The following is a 20696-nucleotide window of genomic DNA, read 5'->3' on the forward strand; positions in this document are numbered from 1 at the left end:
GCCCTCACATTATAAAACACGTAATTTCCGGCTACAGCTTTTATTCGGTTCGTAAAGACTGAGTTAAAACCATTATTTATTTTGCTGCAAACGGCATTATTTGTTTCACTGGAAAAAAGTCTGAGAAATGTATTCTATAATCGGTAAGTGTTGTCAAACGACCTGCATGGTAATTCAAACGATGAATTTAATGCATCTTCAAGAAACAGGTTTAGCTAACTGTTACTGCCATTAGTCCCACTTTTGACCGCATATCGTATATTATGACATCGCAAACAAGTATTTAAAATATAACCCGCTGCTAGGAAATAGCTCAAGGAGAAATATATATATATTTTTTTGACAAACTGTGGGGCTGTGATGGTGAAGTCACAGATGTGGCTAATGCTAATGTTTTAGCTAGCCTCAGCTGAACGAACTTTCTTGTTGGGAAAAATTAAACATGCTTCAACATTACGAGGTGAGCTCAATATCACATTAACAATACAACTCAAAACATTAGTGCTATGAGTTTTACATAATTTGAAATACTGCCATTAACTCCAGCTTCAAGTGCATTATTTTAGGGGTTATGAGCAAACCATTTTTAATAGCACAGGTGTGTATAATGACACTGATGACTGCTATAATTAATGATATCTGTATACACCTGTGCTGTTCCAGCTCAACATGTGTGTAAATAGTGAGTGTTGCAATGGCATTATCGAAACTATTAACTCTAGTAGACAAAGCATGTGATACAGAGATAGTATAGCCTACTTTATTCATAGCCTATAGCATTGTTTATGAACATGCTTACAGAACAACATAGTTGTAATTAGCAGAGCATTAGCTATCTAGAAATATGTCAGGCCAGTCAATTTACCTGGAAGTTATTTGTATTCACAAATCAGTTTTATTTAAACCTTTCTCCTTTAAACCAATTATTGCTTAGCAAGTTATGACAATTATTTAGTTGTGTTGCATACTATGTGCCTAAAATTGAAGAATTAAAACAGTGACTGTCACATTACTAAATGCAAATCCACAACCTTTTATCCCCCTGAATTTCCTTAGTATGGTAATATTGTATTTCTGTTATAACTTTAATTTGAGTTGTAGGATTATGTCGTCTCAACCAAGAGGTAGGCTTTTCGATTGTCTCTGTTTTTGTCACAGAGTACATTTTATTACCCTCTGTTATTAACATACCTCCTGTTTTACGTGACTGTCACATTTAATGTAGTGAATGTTGTTGTGCAGGGTGCAAAGGATATGAACACATGGATGCTTTACATTCTGTACAGTATCATTCAACAAGTTCAGTTTGAAGTACATAAAGTGCACATTGCTGTGAACTTTAAAAAAAAAAAAAAAAATTCAAATGTTATGGGTCTGACTCACTAGAAGCTTTTGAAATGACATAAGTCAGGCATGTGAGTCTGCAAACTATGGACTATTAAGAAAACATTTGTCATATTTCAGAGTTTGTTTTGTAACAGCTTTGCACAATTACATTTTTTCGTAAAAGTCAGAATTCTGAGAAAAAAGTCTCAGAAAATTAAATAACAATTCTCATGAGGACCTGACCCTGTTTCATACAAAAGAGAATAGATTACTAATATTGATTTATATGACATTTGTAGACAGCCATAATAGAGCTGCTCTATGCCAGAAAATGGTTAACGCCCTGGTAATCCCATCCAATATATACAGCTAAACTCTAGTTTACTGTGCTGAGATTTGCAGAACAGACAAAAGGTGTATTATTTAACTGAAGTGATTCATCTAACATCACTGTTTTTATAAATCTACACTGAAACAGTTCAGTCCTGTCAGACTTGCTTGCACATTAAAGGCAACAGTAGGTAACAACCATTTACATGGAATTTAAGGATTTTGTCCTAGGATTCTTTCCCCCCAATGAGTTACTGACCAAGCAATCACTTTTAAACAGTTCAAACTGGAAACTGTACTACAATTTATACTGATACAGTAATATAAATATTCCTGTCACAGTTTCTGAAAATTGACTTTTTTTCACTGTGCACTATCGCCATCTGCTGGCACAAAATGGCCATGACACATATGTATTCCCAGACCTATTTTCCTTTGAGTATTCCTGGTGGAATCCAATTGTAATTACTTTTTACATTACATTACATGTCACTTGTTAGACGCTTTTATCCAAAGCGACTTACATACTCAATACTGTGGGCAATCCCCACAGGAGCAATTTGGGGTGAAGTGTCTTGCCCAGGGACACAACGACATGCTGACTGCAGTGGGGTTTGAACCTGTGACCCCCTGATCCGAACACCAACGCACAATCCACTGCACCACACGCCACCATTACTTGTATGATTTCACTCTAAAATTCTCATGTTTTGACTTTTTGTTTTGTTGTGTCCTGGCTGTAAGACCAACTCTTAGAGTGAGTATGTAAACTGCAAGAGCAACTTTGTTTTACACCCATTTCAGAAACACCCATTGGACCAAAAACATCAGATTATGGCTTGTCTCGTTAGTCATTGTCATTTATTTTAGAGTAACAAGGATGATTCTTATTTGACCAGAATAATGAAAACAAGGCTCGGTGTCACCCTGAAAGCATCACCTGCTCAACAAAACTGAGATGGTGAGCATTGGTTTTAGCTGGGTGTTTACAGTCCGATGATGTCTTAAAATGTTTACAATCTCTGTAAAAATGTAGTTTTTTTTGTTTATCCTTTTTAAAGTTTGCATGGGAATATCTATTTAAACATAATGAATAAGAGTTGTGAATCTTATTTGGGGTTTTAGGATAAAAACATTTACATGTAAGTTATGACTGCACTCAAATACAGCCTTTTATCTTCTGGATATTTGGAAATCAACATTTTAAAGCTATGTTTTGAAGTTGTTTTAAAGGAAAAAATAATTGATATACATTATCTTGGGATTAGCTGTCCCTTGAGGGAAAGTATACGTTAGGCTTTAAAACTCAAAATGTTACCTCCAACTAGCCCCCAGGAGACAAACAACTGAGAGAGCTCCCAGATTTGGGACTTTTCCTCCTCTGTGGTGCATCCATAGATTCTGGCTCATGTGTCTGAGTCCAATACATGCATTAGACCCCCCCCCCCCCCTTTTGATTTTAAATCTTCCCAAATCCTTGCAAACTAGTGTTACTCTGTCCTGCTCAAGAGCTGGAGGGAGCAAACACTGACCTGGAGGATCAGAGCAAAGCCTTTGAGTGGGTAGCTAATTCCTTCTTTAGCCCTCATCAGCTGTCCTCCGGGCTGGGATGGAGGCGTGAGCGATGAAGCAAAGCTTGCCCCATCTGGCAGGAAAATACACAATTAGCCAATAGTGAAGATTTTAAACTACTGTAGTAGTTACCTATGCGTTTTTGTGTTGTTAGAAAACACTAGTTCTTAAATATGCGCATTAAACTTACTTTTAGTACCTTTCCATTATAATAATTGTTTGCCTTTTTCTTACAGTTTTTCTACCAGATATCCATTGATACGTTCAACCCTTCACAACACCCCTCTTATTTGATATTTAAAGTATGAAGCAAAAACTAAAACCAAAACGTTTTTTGATTTGAATACCTAATTTCTATTATATTCAAGTTTAATGTATGCATTATGAGGGGTGTGTGAGCTTTGAATTACATAACCACAAGCTCTCTGATCTGATTCAAGAACCTTCCCTTTTTTACTAAAAGCGACGGTAAATGTCAGCTCTAATATCAGTTGCTGGCCTACAGAAGTAGCAAATAAGTAGAATGCCTAGCTACAACTAGTTTTAGGTTTTGTTGGAACTATACATGCTTCATAAAATTATTTGTGAGGATGTAGTGTGTTTTGCATTATACGTAAAGTGAAGTAAAACATTTTCTTCCCAATGTATTCCAAAACTCTTGTTTTAGACTGCATTAATTGTATTTAGGTTACCCTAATGATGTAAGAGTATACTTATGAAAGTATTTAAACAAGAAGATTGATACAACAGTGAGTACCTTTTAAGGCCTCTGTTATTTACACCATCTGTGACTCTATTGCCCCCTGTTGCCCCAATTGAGGAGTAATACAAGATAAATTGACACTAGGCCCAATTTTATCTTGACTTGAAGGCTGAGCTGCCGCTGTTTTAGAGTGGTGCCTAACCTATCAGTTAGCCTTAATGGAGGCCAATATATAGATAAGTGTGTCTTGCCAGGAAAATCAATATCGATGTGGCCCCTGATGGTTTTTGCATTAAAGTGCTTTGTTTTCTGCCATCGCCTCGAAACAAAGAGGCCATGGGTGCTTCTATTAACAATCCTCAGTCAACCTTGAGACAGAGTCACAGGCAGTCACAGATAGAAATAGAAAGTGACAGATGGGGTGGTGGTAGTGAAGGGCTGCAGCTCCGGTACCAACATCACTAGAGCGTTAGATTTGGTGGAGGATAGAAAAGCATCATCAGTGGAGCAGGGGCAAGAGCTTGAGAAGAGCGTGGTGAAGTGTAATTGAGACGAGCGGTGAATGGCCAAAATAATCTTCCAATTATAAGAACAAATAATATAATTAGAAAGTGTATTATACTATGGAAAGGGTATGATACAAAGAACAGCAAACATTTAGTAATGAAAATAGTTTTTATGTGTACAGTTAACTTGGGTTGATGCAAACATTTTTGCAGTTATTAACAAAGCCCATTTTGGTGAATATAGTTTTATTGATGGATAAAATGGCAATCTTGCAATTTGGTAATTCCAGTTATAGCACATACTGTAGGGGCTGAAACAAATATAATATAATACAGTGTGAATCAACTCTCTTGAAGGTGGTTGTATTTAAAAAAAATAAAAAATATTACCATAGTTTTGCTTGTCTAGATTTAAAAACCTTCAAAGACATGAAACGGAAATCAACTACAAGTTCCCTCCCTTTGAAACCAAGCTATCCAATTCAGTCCTCAACTAAACGGCTATCCAGCTCAGTGTTCTCCTACCTTATTTTTTTAATGTGTACATATACATTTTGCTTTGACACACGTTAACACAGATCTTTTGTATAAAAATAAAAATATACAATTGTTAACAATATCACAGTTGTCAGGTTAGTCGTGTTAGCTTAGTTGAGCTAAGGCTGATGTGCTAGCTGTCATACTTGGCTAACTATGATCAGGTTGCTATATAGTAGATTTTCAGTTTTTTATATTTTTAACATCACAACATCAGACTGACAAGATGAGAAAAACATTCTTTCACACAGCTTGATGATACAATCTCAAACTGGATCTAACATATCATGGAGTTTAAAGTAGCTAACAGCCTTAAAGGAAAACTTTTTAAATGAAACTAATCCATGAAATAAAGAACACATGGGCAAACATTGGGGATTTCCAAACACTAAAACTAATGCATCCCTTTTTATAACAGAAGTAGTTATTTGTTATTGGGGAAGATACGTTTTAATTGTAGCTCAAAGTTTATTATTAAACCTGTTGACTTGCTCACGCCAGAAACACAACACATTGCATTATTGAGAAGGCTGCACAAACATTTTGCACTATTTGATGGGAGACTTGAGATCCTTCTTAGAGATGGCAACCAACGTCAATTATTCAGTGGAAGCTGAAATGCATAAAAATATCCCAACAAACCTTACACTACAACGTTTTTGTAGGCCATCCCGTACTGAGCAAAGCCAACTTGTGTGGCAAAAGAAACATGGAAAACACATTAGGCAAAACTGTGCTTAAGAGCTATAAAACAAAATTGCCGTGACTTTTTTTGTCAGTATTTTGCTTTATGCTTCACAAACACGCTGTTTTTCTGATGGGTCCATCTAAAAAAAAAAAAACGGCTTGTTGTGCCATAAGCTTTATTCTTTGATTTATTTCAAAAAGTTAGCAATGGAAGTTTTTTTTTTTTTGCGGAAATGTATAACAAGATGTTGCCCAGTTATAACACTTTACAACTACTTTGGAGCTTTTTTGATAAAGGCATAGACCCTTTTTTTTTTTACATGACGCTATTTTCAGCCACATTATTAGTATGACCTAAATGTTAGAGCAGAGAGGGTTTCATTTTTGAATACTTTATTTCAGAAAACGGGGCATTATAGAATACAGTTGTATTGCTCAGTCTTGTGCCATATAGTTTCCTTCAAACTTGCATAACTTTACGTCCAGTTTGATTTACTGGTCAAACAAACTGCTGTCACTACATCTTGCAATATTAAAACCATGTATGTCAATCAACCTTTTTAAATCTGGTGCTTCCATTTAGATGTGCTTTAATAAACTGGCATGGCATTATTAAAATGTGAATGTTAAAGGAGAGGTGTCATGGTCATTTCCACTGATCATAATTCCATTGTTGAGGTATACTAAAATAGATTTATACTGTGCATTTTTCCAAACTCACATTGGTTTCTCATACAGCATCTCTGTAAACTACGTGTATTCACTGAATTTCACTCTCTGCCTTTAACGGCTCGTTGTAGCTCCCAAAGCTCCAGCCCCCACCCTCCCTGTGAGCACAGTGTGCTCTGATTGGTCGGGACGTTGTGAATCGCGCTGAGCTCCGTGGAGGTGTTGCTTCCTTGTTTAGGATACATAGCGAAACACAGCCAAACTCATCCTGAGTACACACAAACTCACATCCGAAGTAAAAACAATAAGTGTGGCTTGATATTGAGTAAGAAAAAGGTTGATAAACGCTGTGAGAATGGGTCTGCAGAGAGAATGTTGCCGCGATCCCAACTGTCTGTTATCAGCCTGCAGCCAGGGAGGATGTGTGTGTGAGGAAGTCCGTGGATCGGTCAATTTGGACCAATCAGCGGGGGCTTAACGTAACGGCTCCGCGGACGTAACGTAACGGCTCTTCGGGATTGGTCCATTTCGTTCCGGGTACCGCTTGACATCATGCCGTACCCGGAACGAAATGGAAGACTCAAATGGCCAGTGACGTATCTCCAACGAGGCGTTTTGGGGAGGTATTTTCTGTGTTAGAGTTTTACTCGCTACAGGGTGTACTTTGAGGGTTTTGACTCTGCACACCGTTTACATGCATAAAAACCTTCATAACACACAAGGGGACGGGTAATAACCGGAAAAGCATGACATGGGAGCTTTAAAGAAATCGGCAGATATATTTAGGTTAGGGTTAGGTACTAAGTAACATCTTCCATGACATTTCTTTCATTTTTGAGGTTTTATTTTTATAAAACCTTCAAGAAATAAAGGGATCGGGTGGTGCAGGAATGAGTCCTGTATCCAGGAAATTATTTCACATTTTATCAGTTTTTTTTAATGGGTTTTTGGTTAGCATAGTTTGTGGTTACCCAAAGCTTAAGAATGTTTCACATTTGTTCTGCAACATACTGGTGAGTCTCTATGGGTTGTAAAATGGAGGTTACTGTCTAAATGAAACGATGTAACGTTAACAATCCGAACTCCAGTCCGCGGTTAGCTTAGCAGTGGTGACGTGAAGCCATCCGACTGTGATGCACTTCCTTCATAGCCTAACGTTAGCTTCTATTGCATTTACAACAATTATGAAAGCAGGGTTAATAAGTGGAGATTATCCTGACGTATCATAGACATTGATTTGTCACTGAGCTTATTTTCTGCAATTATCTAAAATCCAATAGAAAATCCAATGGCTTTTCGAGGGAGCTCCTCCAAATGCTAACTTCTTGGTCGGCTTACGTAACACCTTCATCCCTGCACCACTCGGTATGAGCTAGACGGTGATTGACTTGAGTGATGGACATGTGGATGCGTGGTCTCCATGGCAACAGCAGACACCATGGAACACTCGTACCCTCTGTTGTGTTGGGACAATGTTCCCGACCCTTCAGACACAGGGTTGTCACCTGGCCAAAAAAAGATAATCATTAAGATATTAAATTGCTAACAAGAAAATGGACTAACGTCCTTGTGTGCAAAGATTAACGCCAAGGTGTTTTTTATTAGTTTCAGGTACCTGTTTCTGAAGAGCAGGATGTACAGACGGCTCTTCTGGGACAGCCCATGGCAGGGATGATCTTTCCCATCATGCCGTTTTCTGCCACCATGTAGAACTGCAGATACATACAGGTATTCGTCAAAATGTATGAGTTTTTATAAACATCCTAGAACTATATCTCCATTTCTTGTGTTGTTTCAAATTTTTTTTTTTTTTTTTTGTCTTATTCTGACATCTTGCTCGCTAGTATTTATATGTTAAGTTGGATTTAACTTAACTGGGGTTTGTATTTTCTTTAACGTGAGCTTTGAAATATGATATCGTGAAGACCATGATGGCTCTACTTTGACTTATGTCTGTTGCATTAGATGACTTTCTTTACTTAAAGTTGTATTTAGCACAGATCTTGTGATGATGGTCTTACCCGAGGCACGCTGGTGGTCTCTGACATGCTCTCATCTGTCACGCTGGTCTCACTCACATTATCCACTGAGGGCTGTTTGTGGAAGAATTTTCTAGTTCTGCGTTGAAGAAAGAGAAAGCAAACATGCAGTATTGTAAATTATAATTTTTGTACAAAATATTCACAGACTTGCATGGTGTTTACATGGTTATCAATTGAAAGACGTGCCCTTGTATAGAGAAATTATGTTTAAATTCAACATTGTAGTTAATATGTCTATGCTTTAAGTGGATTTATTAGAATTTTGAACTGGAAAAAAAACATCAAATGAAACAAGCTGCTTTTTGACATCACTGTGTACTGTATGATATATTATTTGTGTGTATGTGTTGCACAGTGTTTGCTGGTTTAGTTTCCTCTGCATGCACACTTGCAGTCAAGTGCAGAAGGCAATTTGAAGAAGAGCTATTGGCGGCTATGTAGCGTTTCCTCTGGGGTCATACCTCAGCGGCTCCATTCTGTAGCTGAGAAATGACCTATTTTTATGTGTAATTGCTGTAGAACAAGCTAAACCAAGCATGTAATTGAAAGCGTGCCACTTCCATAGGGGAACCAAGAGTGCAAACGTTGAGATGTCGTAGGTGGAGGGGAGGGGTGTGCTTTGTGATTCAAAGGAGTGGAGAATGCCAACGGCCTTGTCCATAAGCCAGCGAAACAACCGTAAAACAAATCAGCTACTTAGAGACAGCTCAGGTGGAAATAACAGGGAGGAGGGGTGGCAGTGTGTAGTTTACGTATGCTCCCCTCTCCGCTAACCAGGGTTGCATGCTGCCATTCGTTCCACATGTGACCCCCTGCTGTCAGACTGAGACTCCTACATTACACGGCTCATGCCATCCTGGGTTTGATAGACATCTCTAAATGCTGTCAGCTCATTCATCGCTGGAGCAGCTCCTCCCCCTCTGTGCTGCTCTGGGCTTTCAGTGTCCAGAAGACTCAACAAACAATGCTTATTTTATACAATAATATGGCAATGCTTCTGACATTTAAAGGTCCCATGTCATGGCCATTTATACTGATCATAATTCCATTGTTGAGGTCTACTAGAATAGATTTACATTGTTCAATGTTCCAAACTCACATTGGTTTCTCATACAGCATCTCTGTATAGTATGTGTATTCACTCTCTGTCCTACACGCCTTGTTGGAGCTCCTGCCCCCCCCTCCCTATGAGCCCACTGTGCTCTGATTGGTCAGCTCGCCCACTCTGTTCTGATGAGTCCACCACCGTTACAGCGGAACATCAGTGATTATGTGTTACAATGGCGTTGGCAACCAGAAAATGACACCAGTAATCATGGATGCGGGAAGGGGGGGTGCTGAGGGGGCTGCAGCACCCCCATCTGCGAGGCTCCACTAGCACCCACACCCCCAAATGCGGCGCACCTACAGTATAAGCGCCACAGTTTCGCCGCTGCGAGGCTCCACTTGCAACCCCCCCGCCCGCATAACAGCATTAAAATAAATGTTTGGACATTATCTTGCTATATTCAGACAAGGTTAGTTTTTCTTTGCATCATATTATCCTTTGGGATAACCACTTTAGGAATTTGAAATGTAGTCTAGAGAAAATTGTTAAAATATTAATTAAGCCTGATTATAGAACATTTTAGCAACAAAAATAGTTGACGCTTGTTCATTTTAACATTACGCATTCTATGGATATTTCACTATAACTGAAACTCAATATTCTTGTTTTCCCAGCTAAACTCCGTCTCCACTGCCTTTTCTTCCAGCCATTGTCACCACTATGTTTTTTTGGTTGCCGTCTTTTTCTTTCTTTGACTTTATATTTTTTTGTCCCATTTTCCTTTGAACTTCTTTTGCTTTGATGTTCTTGCCCTTTCTTGTTCTGTTCCCAACCTTTCCTTTATTATGGCTTTTTTTTTTATCAGGCTTTATCTTCTCTCCCTGCTTTCATCCTCACAGTTTTAACGTGTTCTTTCCTCCCCCCCCCTCTCACCCGTAGCAGTAGGTGGCGCAGGCAGCGATGGAGAGCAGGGAGACGAGGAGCACCATGCAGGCCGCGATCACCACGTTCCTCCTCTTCTCCTCCTCGGCCTGCTGAAGCTCCCACCACTCCAGGTCACTGAACTGGCAACGCTCCCCCATATAGCCTGGTGCACAACTAGAACAGGAGAGAAGACAGCATGAGTATGTGTAGTCCATTTGCACAATCTATTATAAAGTGAGTGTGGAAGAGTTTAACTTCCACACGTACATATGACACGATAAATATACCGCAATGCAACATTTATTTGAGAAACACAAATGTTAAATACATTTAGGTTTTCAAAAATGTGTTTGTAGATACTTGTATACGTGTTTCAGTAAGAACAAGTTACATTCTGAATAGTCTGTATAGCCACTTTGTGTTGAGGCAATGGCTTTAATCATGAAACAACAGTGACACCTACGGGTTGTCATGTGTAGTAAATTATATGAGAAATAAGACGCAAAAGAACCTGCAAAATGTGCAATTCCAATGCGTTTGTATAATGTTGTTTGAAAAGAAAAATACTTTAAAGAAATCAGCTTAATATGACCCTGATTACTTTTGAGTAACCGCATATTTTAGAGTGCAATTAAAATATATAAAAAAAGCTTAAACCAGAACTCATCTACTACAGAAGATGATCAAAGGATTTCAGTTTAGGACAGCGAGCATTGTTTGTGTAGACAAGATGTCAGTAAGCTGTTAAACTTGTAGATCAGGGGTCATACTGAGGGGTAAAGAGAGGTTATTTACTTGCAAGCATAGGACTCCATTTCAGTGAAGTAGACGCAGACACCCTGGTACAGACAGTAGGACTCATGGGAGGAGGGGCAACTCTCTACGGAGTTACTGTTGTGGTGCCCGGTGGTGACATCAGCTGGACTACCGGTCATCAGCCATGGTGTCGTGGTCTCCAACTCTTGAGAGGATTTAGGGAAATAATTATGTTAATTGGACAACTATACAGTATGGCACCGTTTCCCCTCTTATAAATGTAATCATAGTCTGCTCCAGAATACTAGTCCTCCTTCTAGGTGACTCGTGTAAACGTAATATTACCTGTATGATAAAAGGGATTATATTACAGCCCAGTAATGATATATGTACTAGTGTTATTTATATTGTGTCATACTGGATACAAAACTCCACTGTTTTAATACTTTCAATAGTACACCTGATGATCAGTAGCAAGCCAAAATAGACTAATCTTGTCGAACACAGTTGTTCTAATATTCTACAATAGAAATTGTATGTGCAAATAATTGAGACCCACCTTGGCATGTCTTCCCGTTGCCATAATATCCAGCTTGGCACTTGCAGAGATAATTTCCCATGGCATTTTGGCATTCTGCATTTTTGTCACATTTGTGCTTTTCCTGTTTGCACTCATCAATATCTACAACAAATTAAAAAGAGAGGTACATAAGTATTAATAGTAAAACAACAAAATAATTCACTTAACAGCTCATCTAAATGAGAATGTATTATTATTTATAAGCGTTATGGTAAAACAAAAAATGATTATAATGGACAATTTCTCTTTAACTAGGACTGTACTTCTCTGATACATGGGTGAACGTTTTGTTTTATCTATCAAATTAGTTGGCACATGGCCTCTGTCTGCTACATACAGATTTGAAAGGTGCCAACCTTTTAAGAATTTAATATTTAATACATATTTTAAATATTATGAATTATTGGATGAGCTCCCTTTTTAGACGTGCCTTCTGGCTTGATTATCTTTGCTTCCAGAGCAGCTCTGCCTCTGAAATATTTGTATATCTAAAACGAATTTCTACTTAGCTTCCAGTGCTGTCTTACTGCCCTTTTATGCCTACTGGCACCTATGCCAAATGTACAATTCAAACCACTGCTTCTGTAAGTGAGATAAGTGACTCTGTATCTAATGTAATCCATAAGCTTTCCTCAGGATGTGTAACTTCATCCTGAGGCACATTCACAGAACAGGAACAGACATACTCACCAGCACAGACCTGTCCATCACCTGTAAAACCTTCTAGACAGAGACAGGTCGGGCTGCCAGCACTCAGCAGGCACTCTGCATTAACATCACAGCGAAGAGAGTAACACTCATGCTGGTCTGACGGAGAAGGGAACACATGGAAGCATAACATTAAGTTAGAGTAAGATCTTAAGTAGGAACAACTATGAAAAAGTTTCACTGCTGTGCTGTTACCGGAAACCATCTTGTCTGTGAAGCGAGTTGGATCGTTGTCTTCTTCAGAGTCTAGATCATCCCGGGCTTTATCCGCTGACAGCTCCGGGGTCAAGGGGGTGCCCTCATCGTTGAAGGTTTTGTTTTTGAGAGATGTTAAATCTGAGGACTCACTGTCTCCAGATTCTACACAATGAATTCATAAAGTAAAATAGGCATTCACAATTTAGTTTTGCTTCAGAGCTTATACATTATAAACACATATACCGAGATGTTGTGGAGCTCAATAAAGGCTTCTCTTAAATACAAGTGTATTAAGTAAGCTAGCTTAAAACAAATCACCTGCTGTTCCGTTAGTTGCATCCTCAGGCAGGCAGCTTTTCCCGTCAGATGATAGGATGTAGCGTGGCAGACAGGAGCAGTGCGCCAATCCCAGTTTGCTTTTACACACCTGGGCACAACCTCCGTTCAGGTGAAGGCAAACATCTGCCCCTGAAGAGGAGGATGCAAAATTACCATTTGAGTCTCAATCATGAATTTTTAATATTACATTACGTGTCGTTTGTTAGATGCTTTTATCCAAAGCGACTTACATACATTCAGTACTGTGGACAATCCCCACAGGAGCAATTTGGGGTGAAGTGTCTTCCCCAGGGACACAACGACATGCTGACTGCAGTGGGACTCGAACTTGCTACCCCCTGAATCGAAGTCCAGCACACTATCCACTGAGCCACAGCCTCCCTAATAAGATTTGTTGCTGCTGGCCTACACCTATCTTGGCAAATAATTTTCTTTCAGCCATCTAGGATGAAGATTCAGGAGTTGCTTCATGTAGTGTCTTTAACCTCAGTATGTAACTTCTTATCAAACCTAATATAACTCTCGGTTGTCTCTCTGTACCTGGTTTAGCAAGGGGATGAACCACCACAATGGATGCCGGTTGGACCATGTTCCCATGGATACGTTGCAGTTTTCTCCCAGTGCGCTTGTGGACGCTCCTCAGCTGCTGGTGCTCCCGATCGGATATCCACAACCTGTCCTCAAATACGGCAAGGTCAAAAGGTCGTCCTGCAGGAATCAGAATAGAGGGAAAGACACAAGGTGAGAACTATTGTATATCTTTTTTCGTATTATCTAAGGGAATACTGTGAAGGACGCTGGTTAAAGAGCAATTTCAAGATATTTTAATTATGTTTCAAGGAAATAGATGTTAAGTGGGGACATAACTGAATGAATTACGAGTGCAGTTATATTTTTATCCCTTTTTTATAAAGCCTCTTTCGTAAATTACAAGTTCAGTTTGTCAGGTTTAGCTTTACTTTTTCAGTCTCCGCTCTATTTTAGTCACCTTGACGGACTCATGACAGCGTCTGCCGATCTAGGCTGTAGTTCATCAACGTCAGATGTGTTTTTTGAAAGTTTTAGTTTGTACATATTGACAAGCAAAACACATTGCTATTGTATGTGTTTTTCTTTTTTATTAAACCCTTATTTTATTCATAAATATTCAAAATCTCTTACAAGCCAAACTGGCCTAGACAGCAGCATGATATGCAGTATATGTGTGTGTATGTGTCACACAAGCCTCACCTACTTGGTTCTCTACCAGGACTTGTCGATCTGAACCGTCCAGAGCAGCCGTCTCCACCAGGCCCGTGCTCTGGTCGCACCAGAACAGACGATCCTCCGGGAAATCGATGGTCAGGCCGCTTGGTGACACAAGGTTAGTGCTAGCAATGACAGCACGGTGCTTCCCTTTCAAAGAGGAACTTTCCACGACAGGCACAGCCCCTATATCAGTCCAGAATAACTTCCTCAAAAATGAAAAAGAGAATTGAAAATTAGTCATAGCAGATGTATCTATTGCTCACAACATCTAGGTGCTATTGATTTAAGATGACATCCTTTAAGGTTAGTTGCAGTTAGTTTGTAATTTTAATTCCTGAAACTATCATACACATACAGCCACACTCACTTTGCCAAAGGATGAACTGCAATTCCTCTTGGTTTTTCCAGCCCTTTGCTTATAATGGTTTCTCTGTTCAGTCCAACCAAGTTACTGCAGTCAATAGTTGACTGGCTGGGGGACAACAATATACAGAAGTGTTTTAATAAAACATAAATCATCTGATCATATTTAGCCTCATACCTGTTATTTAAACATACTATACAAATAAAGCTGTTTAAGGAAATCTCAATGTTAATATTACATAAAAATACATATTTTATTTGATGTTAAATAAAAAGATTAACTAAGTACAATATGACCTAAGTATCAAAAGCTCAATGAGGTGTTGTCTTACATAAAATACATTCAAAAGCGAATATCTAATGTATAAATCTTCATCACCAGAAGGTAAGGAACATTTTTCACGATCACGTGTTCTCTGCAAACACCACACACCTTGTATCGGTCCAGTACATCCTGCGGTGGATCCAGTCTATCGCCAGTCCTTCTGGAGAGTCCAAACCATCAGAGACGAGAATGTCTCTCGACCCGCTGTTCAAATTAACACTCTCAATTGTCTTCTGGCTTGTACTAGCAAAGTACACCTTGAAATGCATACAAAAATATATAAAGAAATACAGTCATTATAGGAAATATGTGGGCAGTAAAAAGTATGTTCTGTAGGCAACTATCAAAAAAAGTAGAAATATCGTTTTTTTATTTAACATGGTTGAACCCTATTGGAAATCAAATTACATTCTCTGTCCACTAGGTGTCACTAGATGTCTGCAACAAAGTCTGAATCTGGCCTCCCTACATTCTGTCAATCCAGAGTGCCTATATGATTGTATATTAAGACTTTTTCTACTAAGGAGTTTTCATCTTACATTTTGCTGGACAGGGTCATAGTCCAAAGCTATGATTGCTCCTCTGGGCTCTTCCACAACTGTTTGATCACCAGAGCCATCAGGATCAATTTGCCGTACGTTGTCAAAATTAGCAACTAGTAGATATGGTGGTGGACCTGAAGGATTAAAAAAAAAAAGTAGTTAGTGTATATTTACTAAACTTGTCATTATTAGCTTATTTTGTACTTAATGTAAAATACAATGTGTTCATCAAAGATTCACGCTAGAATACACCCTGCAGGATTACATAGACACAGTGTTTATCTGAGTGGGTTTATCCGCCTCAGCTGACTGCTCTGCTGTAGTATGACTCACCAGTGGCGATGCAGCGTTTGCCGTCTTGGTGGAGCTGGTATCCCGGCAGACATCCACACTGCCACCTAGCAGGAGTGACAGGAGTGCAGAGCTGACTGCACCCCCCTCTGTCTGCAGACAAGCAGCCTGCAACGCCGACAAACTGTGTTACACATCCTCGCACAGATAAGCTTTGTGTTCCTCACATAGAGGCCCCATTTTATTTTACCATGACTCATACAGCATATTGATTTAATCCTACGTCACATATCTTGTCATATTACTGTGAACACACCAACATTTGTATGTGGCGTAGGAATGTGCTTTTTCCTAATTTTACCTGCTTCTTTTAGGAGACAGTAAAACTGAGGCTATGTTTTTCATTCTTATTCAGTTAGGCTTAACAGTAGACACTAGGGAGCTGTCCCCTGTACCATATTAGTAAATATTGGCTGGCAATTTAAAACATAGAATAACGCCTGACTCTTCATAAATGATGTCTTATTCTAAATTGATTCAATCATTTTCAATATCATCTGTTGAATAGTAATGCAAAGTGTCCTGGTTACTGTGCTGCTGTGCCTGACGTTTGATCCATCTGACCTCATTATGACTGCTTTGATGATCCAACTCAAAGATTTGTATCTAACAATCGCTAGAAATACCATAGTGTCGAGCAGTGGTTCTCAAATGGGGGTACGCGGACCCCTAGGGGTACGTTGGAGTACTGCAGGGGGTACGTGAGATTTATTTTATGTTAATGAAAAAAATAAATGTTTTAGGAAAAATAACGAAGTTTGAGCAGTGTGGGTTTTATATTAACAGAGTTACACATTTCAAAAGCGAAGTGTAATAACTGCAGTGGCCTTCCTGTCACTGAGAAGATCCTCAGTGAAGCACAAGCCCATATTTCTCACTAAATTGTAAGTACAACTTATTAAAAAGATCAGTTCAATGCAACTAATGTCGTCTCAGTGTTATTGCATGATGTTAAAATTGGTTTGCCATGAATTTAGTGATGGATTGTAAACATTTGAAATGTAGCATTTAAGTGTTTCTCAGTTACAATGTTGTTGTTTTAATAAATCAGGTACATATAGGCATTTTTTCCCTAACAAATTGTTTTTACGCTGATCAGGGGGTACTTGGCTGCATTTTTTTTTCAAAGGGGGTACATTATTGAAAAAAGTTTGAGAATCACTGGTGTAGAGCTTATATACTGGTTTACATTTGTGAAAACTTAAACACTAAATTACACATAATTTCCTTTCAAATAAGATAAAGATGGATATAATGGGAATGGGTCATTACATAGAGCTGTGAAGGTTATATTTGTAGTTAAAGATTAAACTGTGATCCATACCAGTACAGGCTTGTCCATCCTCCTGCAGAGACGATCCCTCCGGACACACACACACATCCCTCTCGTCTGTTGTCAGGCATCCATGGCCACACGTGATATTCCCTCTGCATGGGATGATCTCTGATTGTGGAAACAAAATCTCTTCAAACACATTTATTTATATCAAAACAATAATCTGGCAAAAAAACAGCTAAATCAAAGTTAGTACAAATAATGTCATAAAATACCACCATTAATTTAGGGTTGTATTAAACAGATCAAAGAAATGCTTTAACAAATGTCCAGGTTATTTTGGGGCTCAGCAGGGAGAAGAAATAACACAAATGAACTAAGAGGAAGATATAGAAATATGTGTCTATCATTATTTTATCATTTGTATACCCAATGGAGATCTTAAGGCATATTTGCTCATAATGTATTCTGTCACTAAGTAAATGATAACAAATGAGACGAAAGTTCCCCGGCTTTGTAATCAGTGTGTAATCTCTGTTGTCGGCTCCATTGTCTAGCCTGCCATGTGGCTGCATGTTTGTTCTTTCCTAGACCTTGGTTAAGGATGTCTGTGAGACTGCTTTGACATTAAAGCTGCTGACCAGGTACTGTATGTCACGTTATCATCTAATCGCTTTGTGAACCTTCCTTGTTCTCGTGGCTTCATAGCAGTTATCTAAAAAGAGATTAAGACGTTGCCATAATGTATTTAACAAGGTTGTAAAGTTAATCTCTGTGTAAACACTACCGTATCAGGGATAAAAACAGAACGACTATAAATGATTGCAATGCATATATCTGTGCCAAAACATTAGATTTCATGAGGAATCTGTTCAGACAGATAGGCCTCCAAATAACGAACTTTTGAGTATACTACTTTTTACCTGAAAATTGGCTGTTTGGTTTTAAATGAGCAGAGCAAACATATTTATTGGTATAATCCTAGAAAACAATTATCTACTATCTTTATAATATCTCTGCTTCCATCCACCTGAAACAGCCCCTCAATCTCAGCACCACTAGACCTTTAGTGACAACAAGTGTCAGTGTTTGGACCGAAGTAACACACAATTGGCAGCTCACATATATGTCTCGTCTAGCACATGACCCGGCCTTTTTATTGGCTCTGCAGGGTCAAAGGAGTGTCTGGGGGACAAATGCCACCTTTCACACGACCACAAAAAGAAGAGGGTCTAATGTGAGCCAGAGCTGCTTTCATTATGCTGACCAAAACAAAGAGCAAGTGTCACAACATTATAAATAAAACGTGGTGTTATTCCACTCAGGGATTCTGCAAAAACCGGCAACAGAATCGTTCAGAAATGCTTACATTTGTTTAACGGAAACTCTGTTAATTGTTTTTCTTTATTGTACTACAAAGTCCTTTGCACTGAACTTGGCAAAGCTTCACATTAAGGACAAAAATGTCACATTGTATTATTGAATACTACAATACAACATATGTTTCCACTGTACCTCCACATGTCTTCCTGTCCGGTAGGAGAGCGTATCCTTTAGGGCAGCTACAGAAATAGGAGCCTGGGATGTTTTCACAACCAAGAGAGCAGCCGTGGTTCCAATGGGCACATTCATTCACGTCTATGGCACACACAAACACATAATGAATGATTGCTGTGACCTGCCTTAATATCTAAACTACCTGGATAATTTGGTTTCATGGCATGGATACCAACCTTCACAATGAGTGCCTTGCTTATTTAGAGCAAAGCCTTCACTGCACTGGCAGATCCCTTTCTCGGCTATACTGGAACAAACATTCATGCAATTTCCACTCTGTTCGTCACAACCTGTTTGAAAGAATTAACACCAATAGATTACTCAAACATGGTCATTTCAGACAGATTTACATTTACTTAAGATATAAGTTATTTAATGCAACATGTTATTGAGTAATTTCAGTGTCGGAGTTGAGCATTAACCTGGGGATGATGATTGGTAGTCTGTCATTGGCTGGTTGAGGGGGTGTACCACCTTGATAGCACCTGGGGGTTTTGCGGTTTGTTTTAAGTTCAGTGGTGCTCCGCCAGTGTATTTGTTTACTTGTTTTATAAGCCGAGTAGCAGCATCAGTGTAGTACAAGTGCTCCAGAAAAACGGATATCCCCATTGACTGAGACCTGAACAGAAGAGAGTGTTTGTATCCAAGTTTGCCAACAAAAATAAAGTGATAATTAGACAATGGAAATACAATTTGCTCACCTAAGAGGCTGATCTATGATGTGCAGAACGTTCCCGTTGTAATCACAAGAAGCAATGGCACTTTCTCCTTGTAGACCAAACTGAACCCAGAACAGTCTTTTTTCCTCTCGGTCAATGGACAGTGCTTCCAGTTTTTCTGCTATCTTTATAAGTGTAGTTTTCATCTGTCCTGTCACATCACACCGCTGGATACTCGGAGTCATCCCACCAGAGAGCCAAAAAAGAAACCTGCAATATATAAGATTTAAACCGAGGAAGCACACTTTCTTTTGCAGAAGTTATTTGCTAAGTTTGTTTAGTTAAAAAATAGTAACAGTTGAATTTTTTTTTTTTTTTTTTACAAATGAATACTAATAGAAATGCACCCAAATCAGTTGCTGTTAAAATATTCATTTTGCTTTTTTGATCTAGTATTATTTAATAAATTGTAAGAATGTAATACCTGTTAGTAGGGTCAGCGTTTATGTTACTTGGTTTGGTCAAGTGTCTTAAAAGAGTCCTTTCATTTTTCCCGTTTATATCCATTGCCTTGATTTTTCCCTTTTCTTCACTTGTCCAATATACTCTGTTCCAAAGCCAGTCAACTGCGAGGCCGGAGATATGTTTGTCAGATGAAAGTTTCTGAAAAACAAATGTTATAACAAGTTCAACGCCAGACCAAAACATAATTGTACAATCTTAAGAAAAATAAAACTTAAGATTTCATTAAATGTCATTGCATTTAAATACATTTCATGCAAGGGAATGGAATCTATATGTGCCAGCTGTTGTACAAATGAGTAGTAATAGTTACATATTCACCTGTCTGTGTGCTCCACCCGCTGATGCTTTGTAAATGACCCCACTTTGTTTGTCAGCCCAGTAAACTCTCTCCTCTCTATAATGAAAGTCGAGCAGGATCGGTCTTCCCACCCCAGCCAGAATCCTCCTCTGGTTCTTCCCATCGAGGTCCATCCGATGAATAGCTTTCCCATGGCCGAATATCAGGAAAGGCTGTGAGGCTTTAAGAAAACAAACGTGACATGTGTTTCATAAATTGTAAAAATGCCATTCTTTTTAGGGTCTTAAAACAGCAAATGACAAATTATGTATGGCTTTTTTTTCACTGGCCAAAACCTTGTAATGTCTGCATGCTTTAGTGATTCATGCTAGGTTTATACCTAAAGGTTCTAGCTCATTTTTAACAGTGAATGAGCTACCATGCTACAAGCTACAATTGACCCTCATATCGGGTTTATTTTTATAGGATTTGTCAAGATTTCACATTAACTCAACTTGACTAACTGTCCAAAACTCAACATGTATTCAGTTTACTGTCCTATTACAAAGAAAAGCAGCAACTCCTTTCAGTTTAGAAGAGGACATTGAGAATAAAGAATACTTGGCATATTTGCTTTAAAATAACTGA

The 20696-nt window shown here is 38.7% G+C and overlaps 1 protein-coding gene across 1 annotated transcript; it reads right to left on the reverse strand.

Annotated features, from left to right (window-relative positions):
• Positions 1 to 7555: 7555 nt before the first annotated feature.
• Positions 7556 to 20242, reverse strand: egf (epidermal growth factor). Its single transcript, XM_034141625.1, has 22 exons — positions 20090 to 20242; positions 19731 to 19909; positions 19289 to 19516; positions 19010 to 19206; positions 18764 to 18877; positions 18546 to 18668; positions 17079 to 17198; positions 15737 to 15862; positions 15401 to 15537; positions 14970 to 15118; positions 14541 to 14645; positions 14156 to 14379; positions 13466 to 13633; positions 12905 to 13054; positions 12584 to 12748; positions 12371 to 12487; positions 11660 to 11782; positions 11140 to 11305; positions 10354 to 10518; positions 8352 to 8448; positions 7946 to 8042; positions 7556 to 7835 (listed from the first exon to the last, which is right to left on the reverse strand). The coding sequence occupies exons 1-22, from the start codon at positions 20240 to 20242 to the stop codon at positions 7678 to 7680; spliced, it is 3261 nt and encodes a 1086-aa protein (XP_033997516.1). The 3' UTR covers positions 7556 to 7677.
• Between the last annotated feature and the right edge of the window lie 454 nt (positions 20243 to 20696).

Source organism: Trematomus bernacchii, unplaced genomic scaffold (genome assembly GCF_902827165.1).
Source record: "Trematomus bernacchii unplaced genomic scaffold, fTreBer1.1, whole genome shotgun sequence".
Classification (NCBI taxonomy): domain Eukaryota; kingdom Metazoa; phylum Chordata; class Actinopteri; order Perciformes; family Nototheniidae; genus Trematomus; species Trematomus bernacchii.

Excerpts from the sequence above, each read along its gene's own strand:
- egf (XM_034141625.1), bottom strand. The coding sequence starts at position 20,242 with ATGGACCTCGATGGGAAGAACCAGAGGAGGATTCTGGCTGGGGTGGGA. Across the intron at positions 12,749-12,904 it reads TGCAACTAACGGAACAGCAG|AATCTGGAGACAGTGAGTCC; the intron begins GTGATTTGTTTT and ends TTCATTGTGTAG. Across the intron at positions 12,488-12,583 it reads CACAGACAAGATGGTTTCCG|ACCAGCATGAGTGTTACTCT; the intron begins GTAACAGCACAG and ends CTTCTCCGTCAG.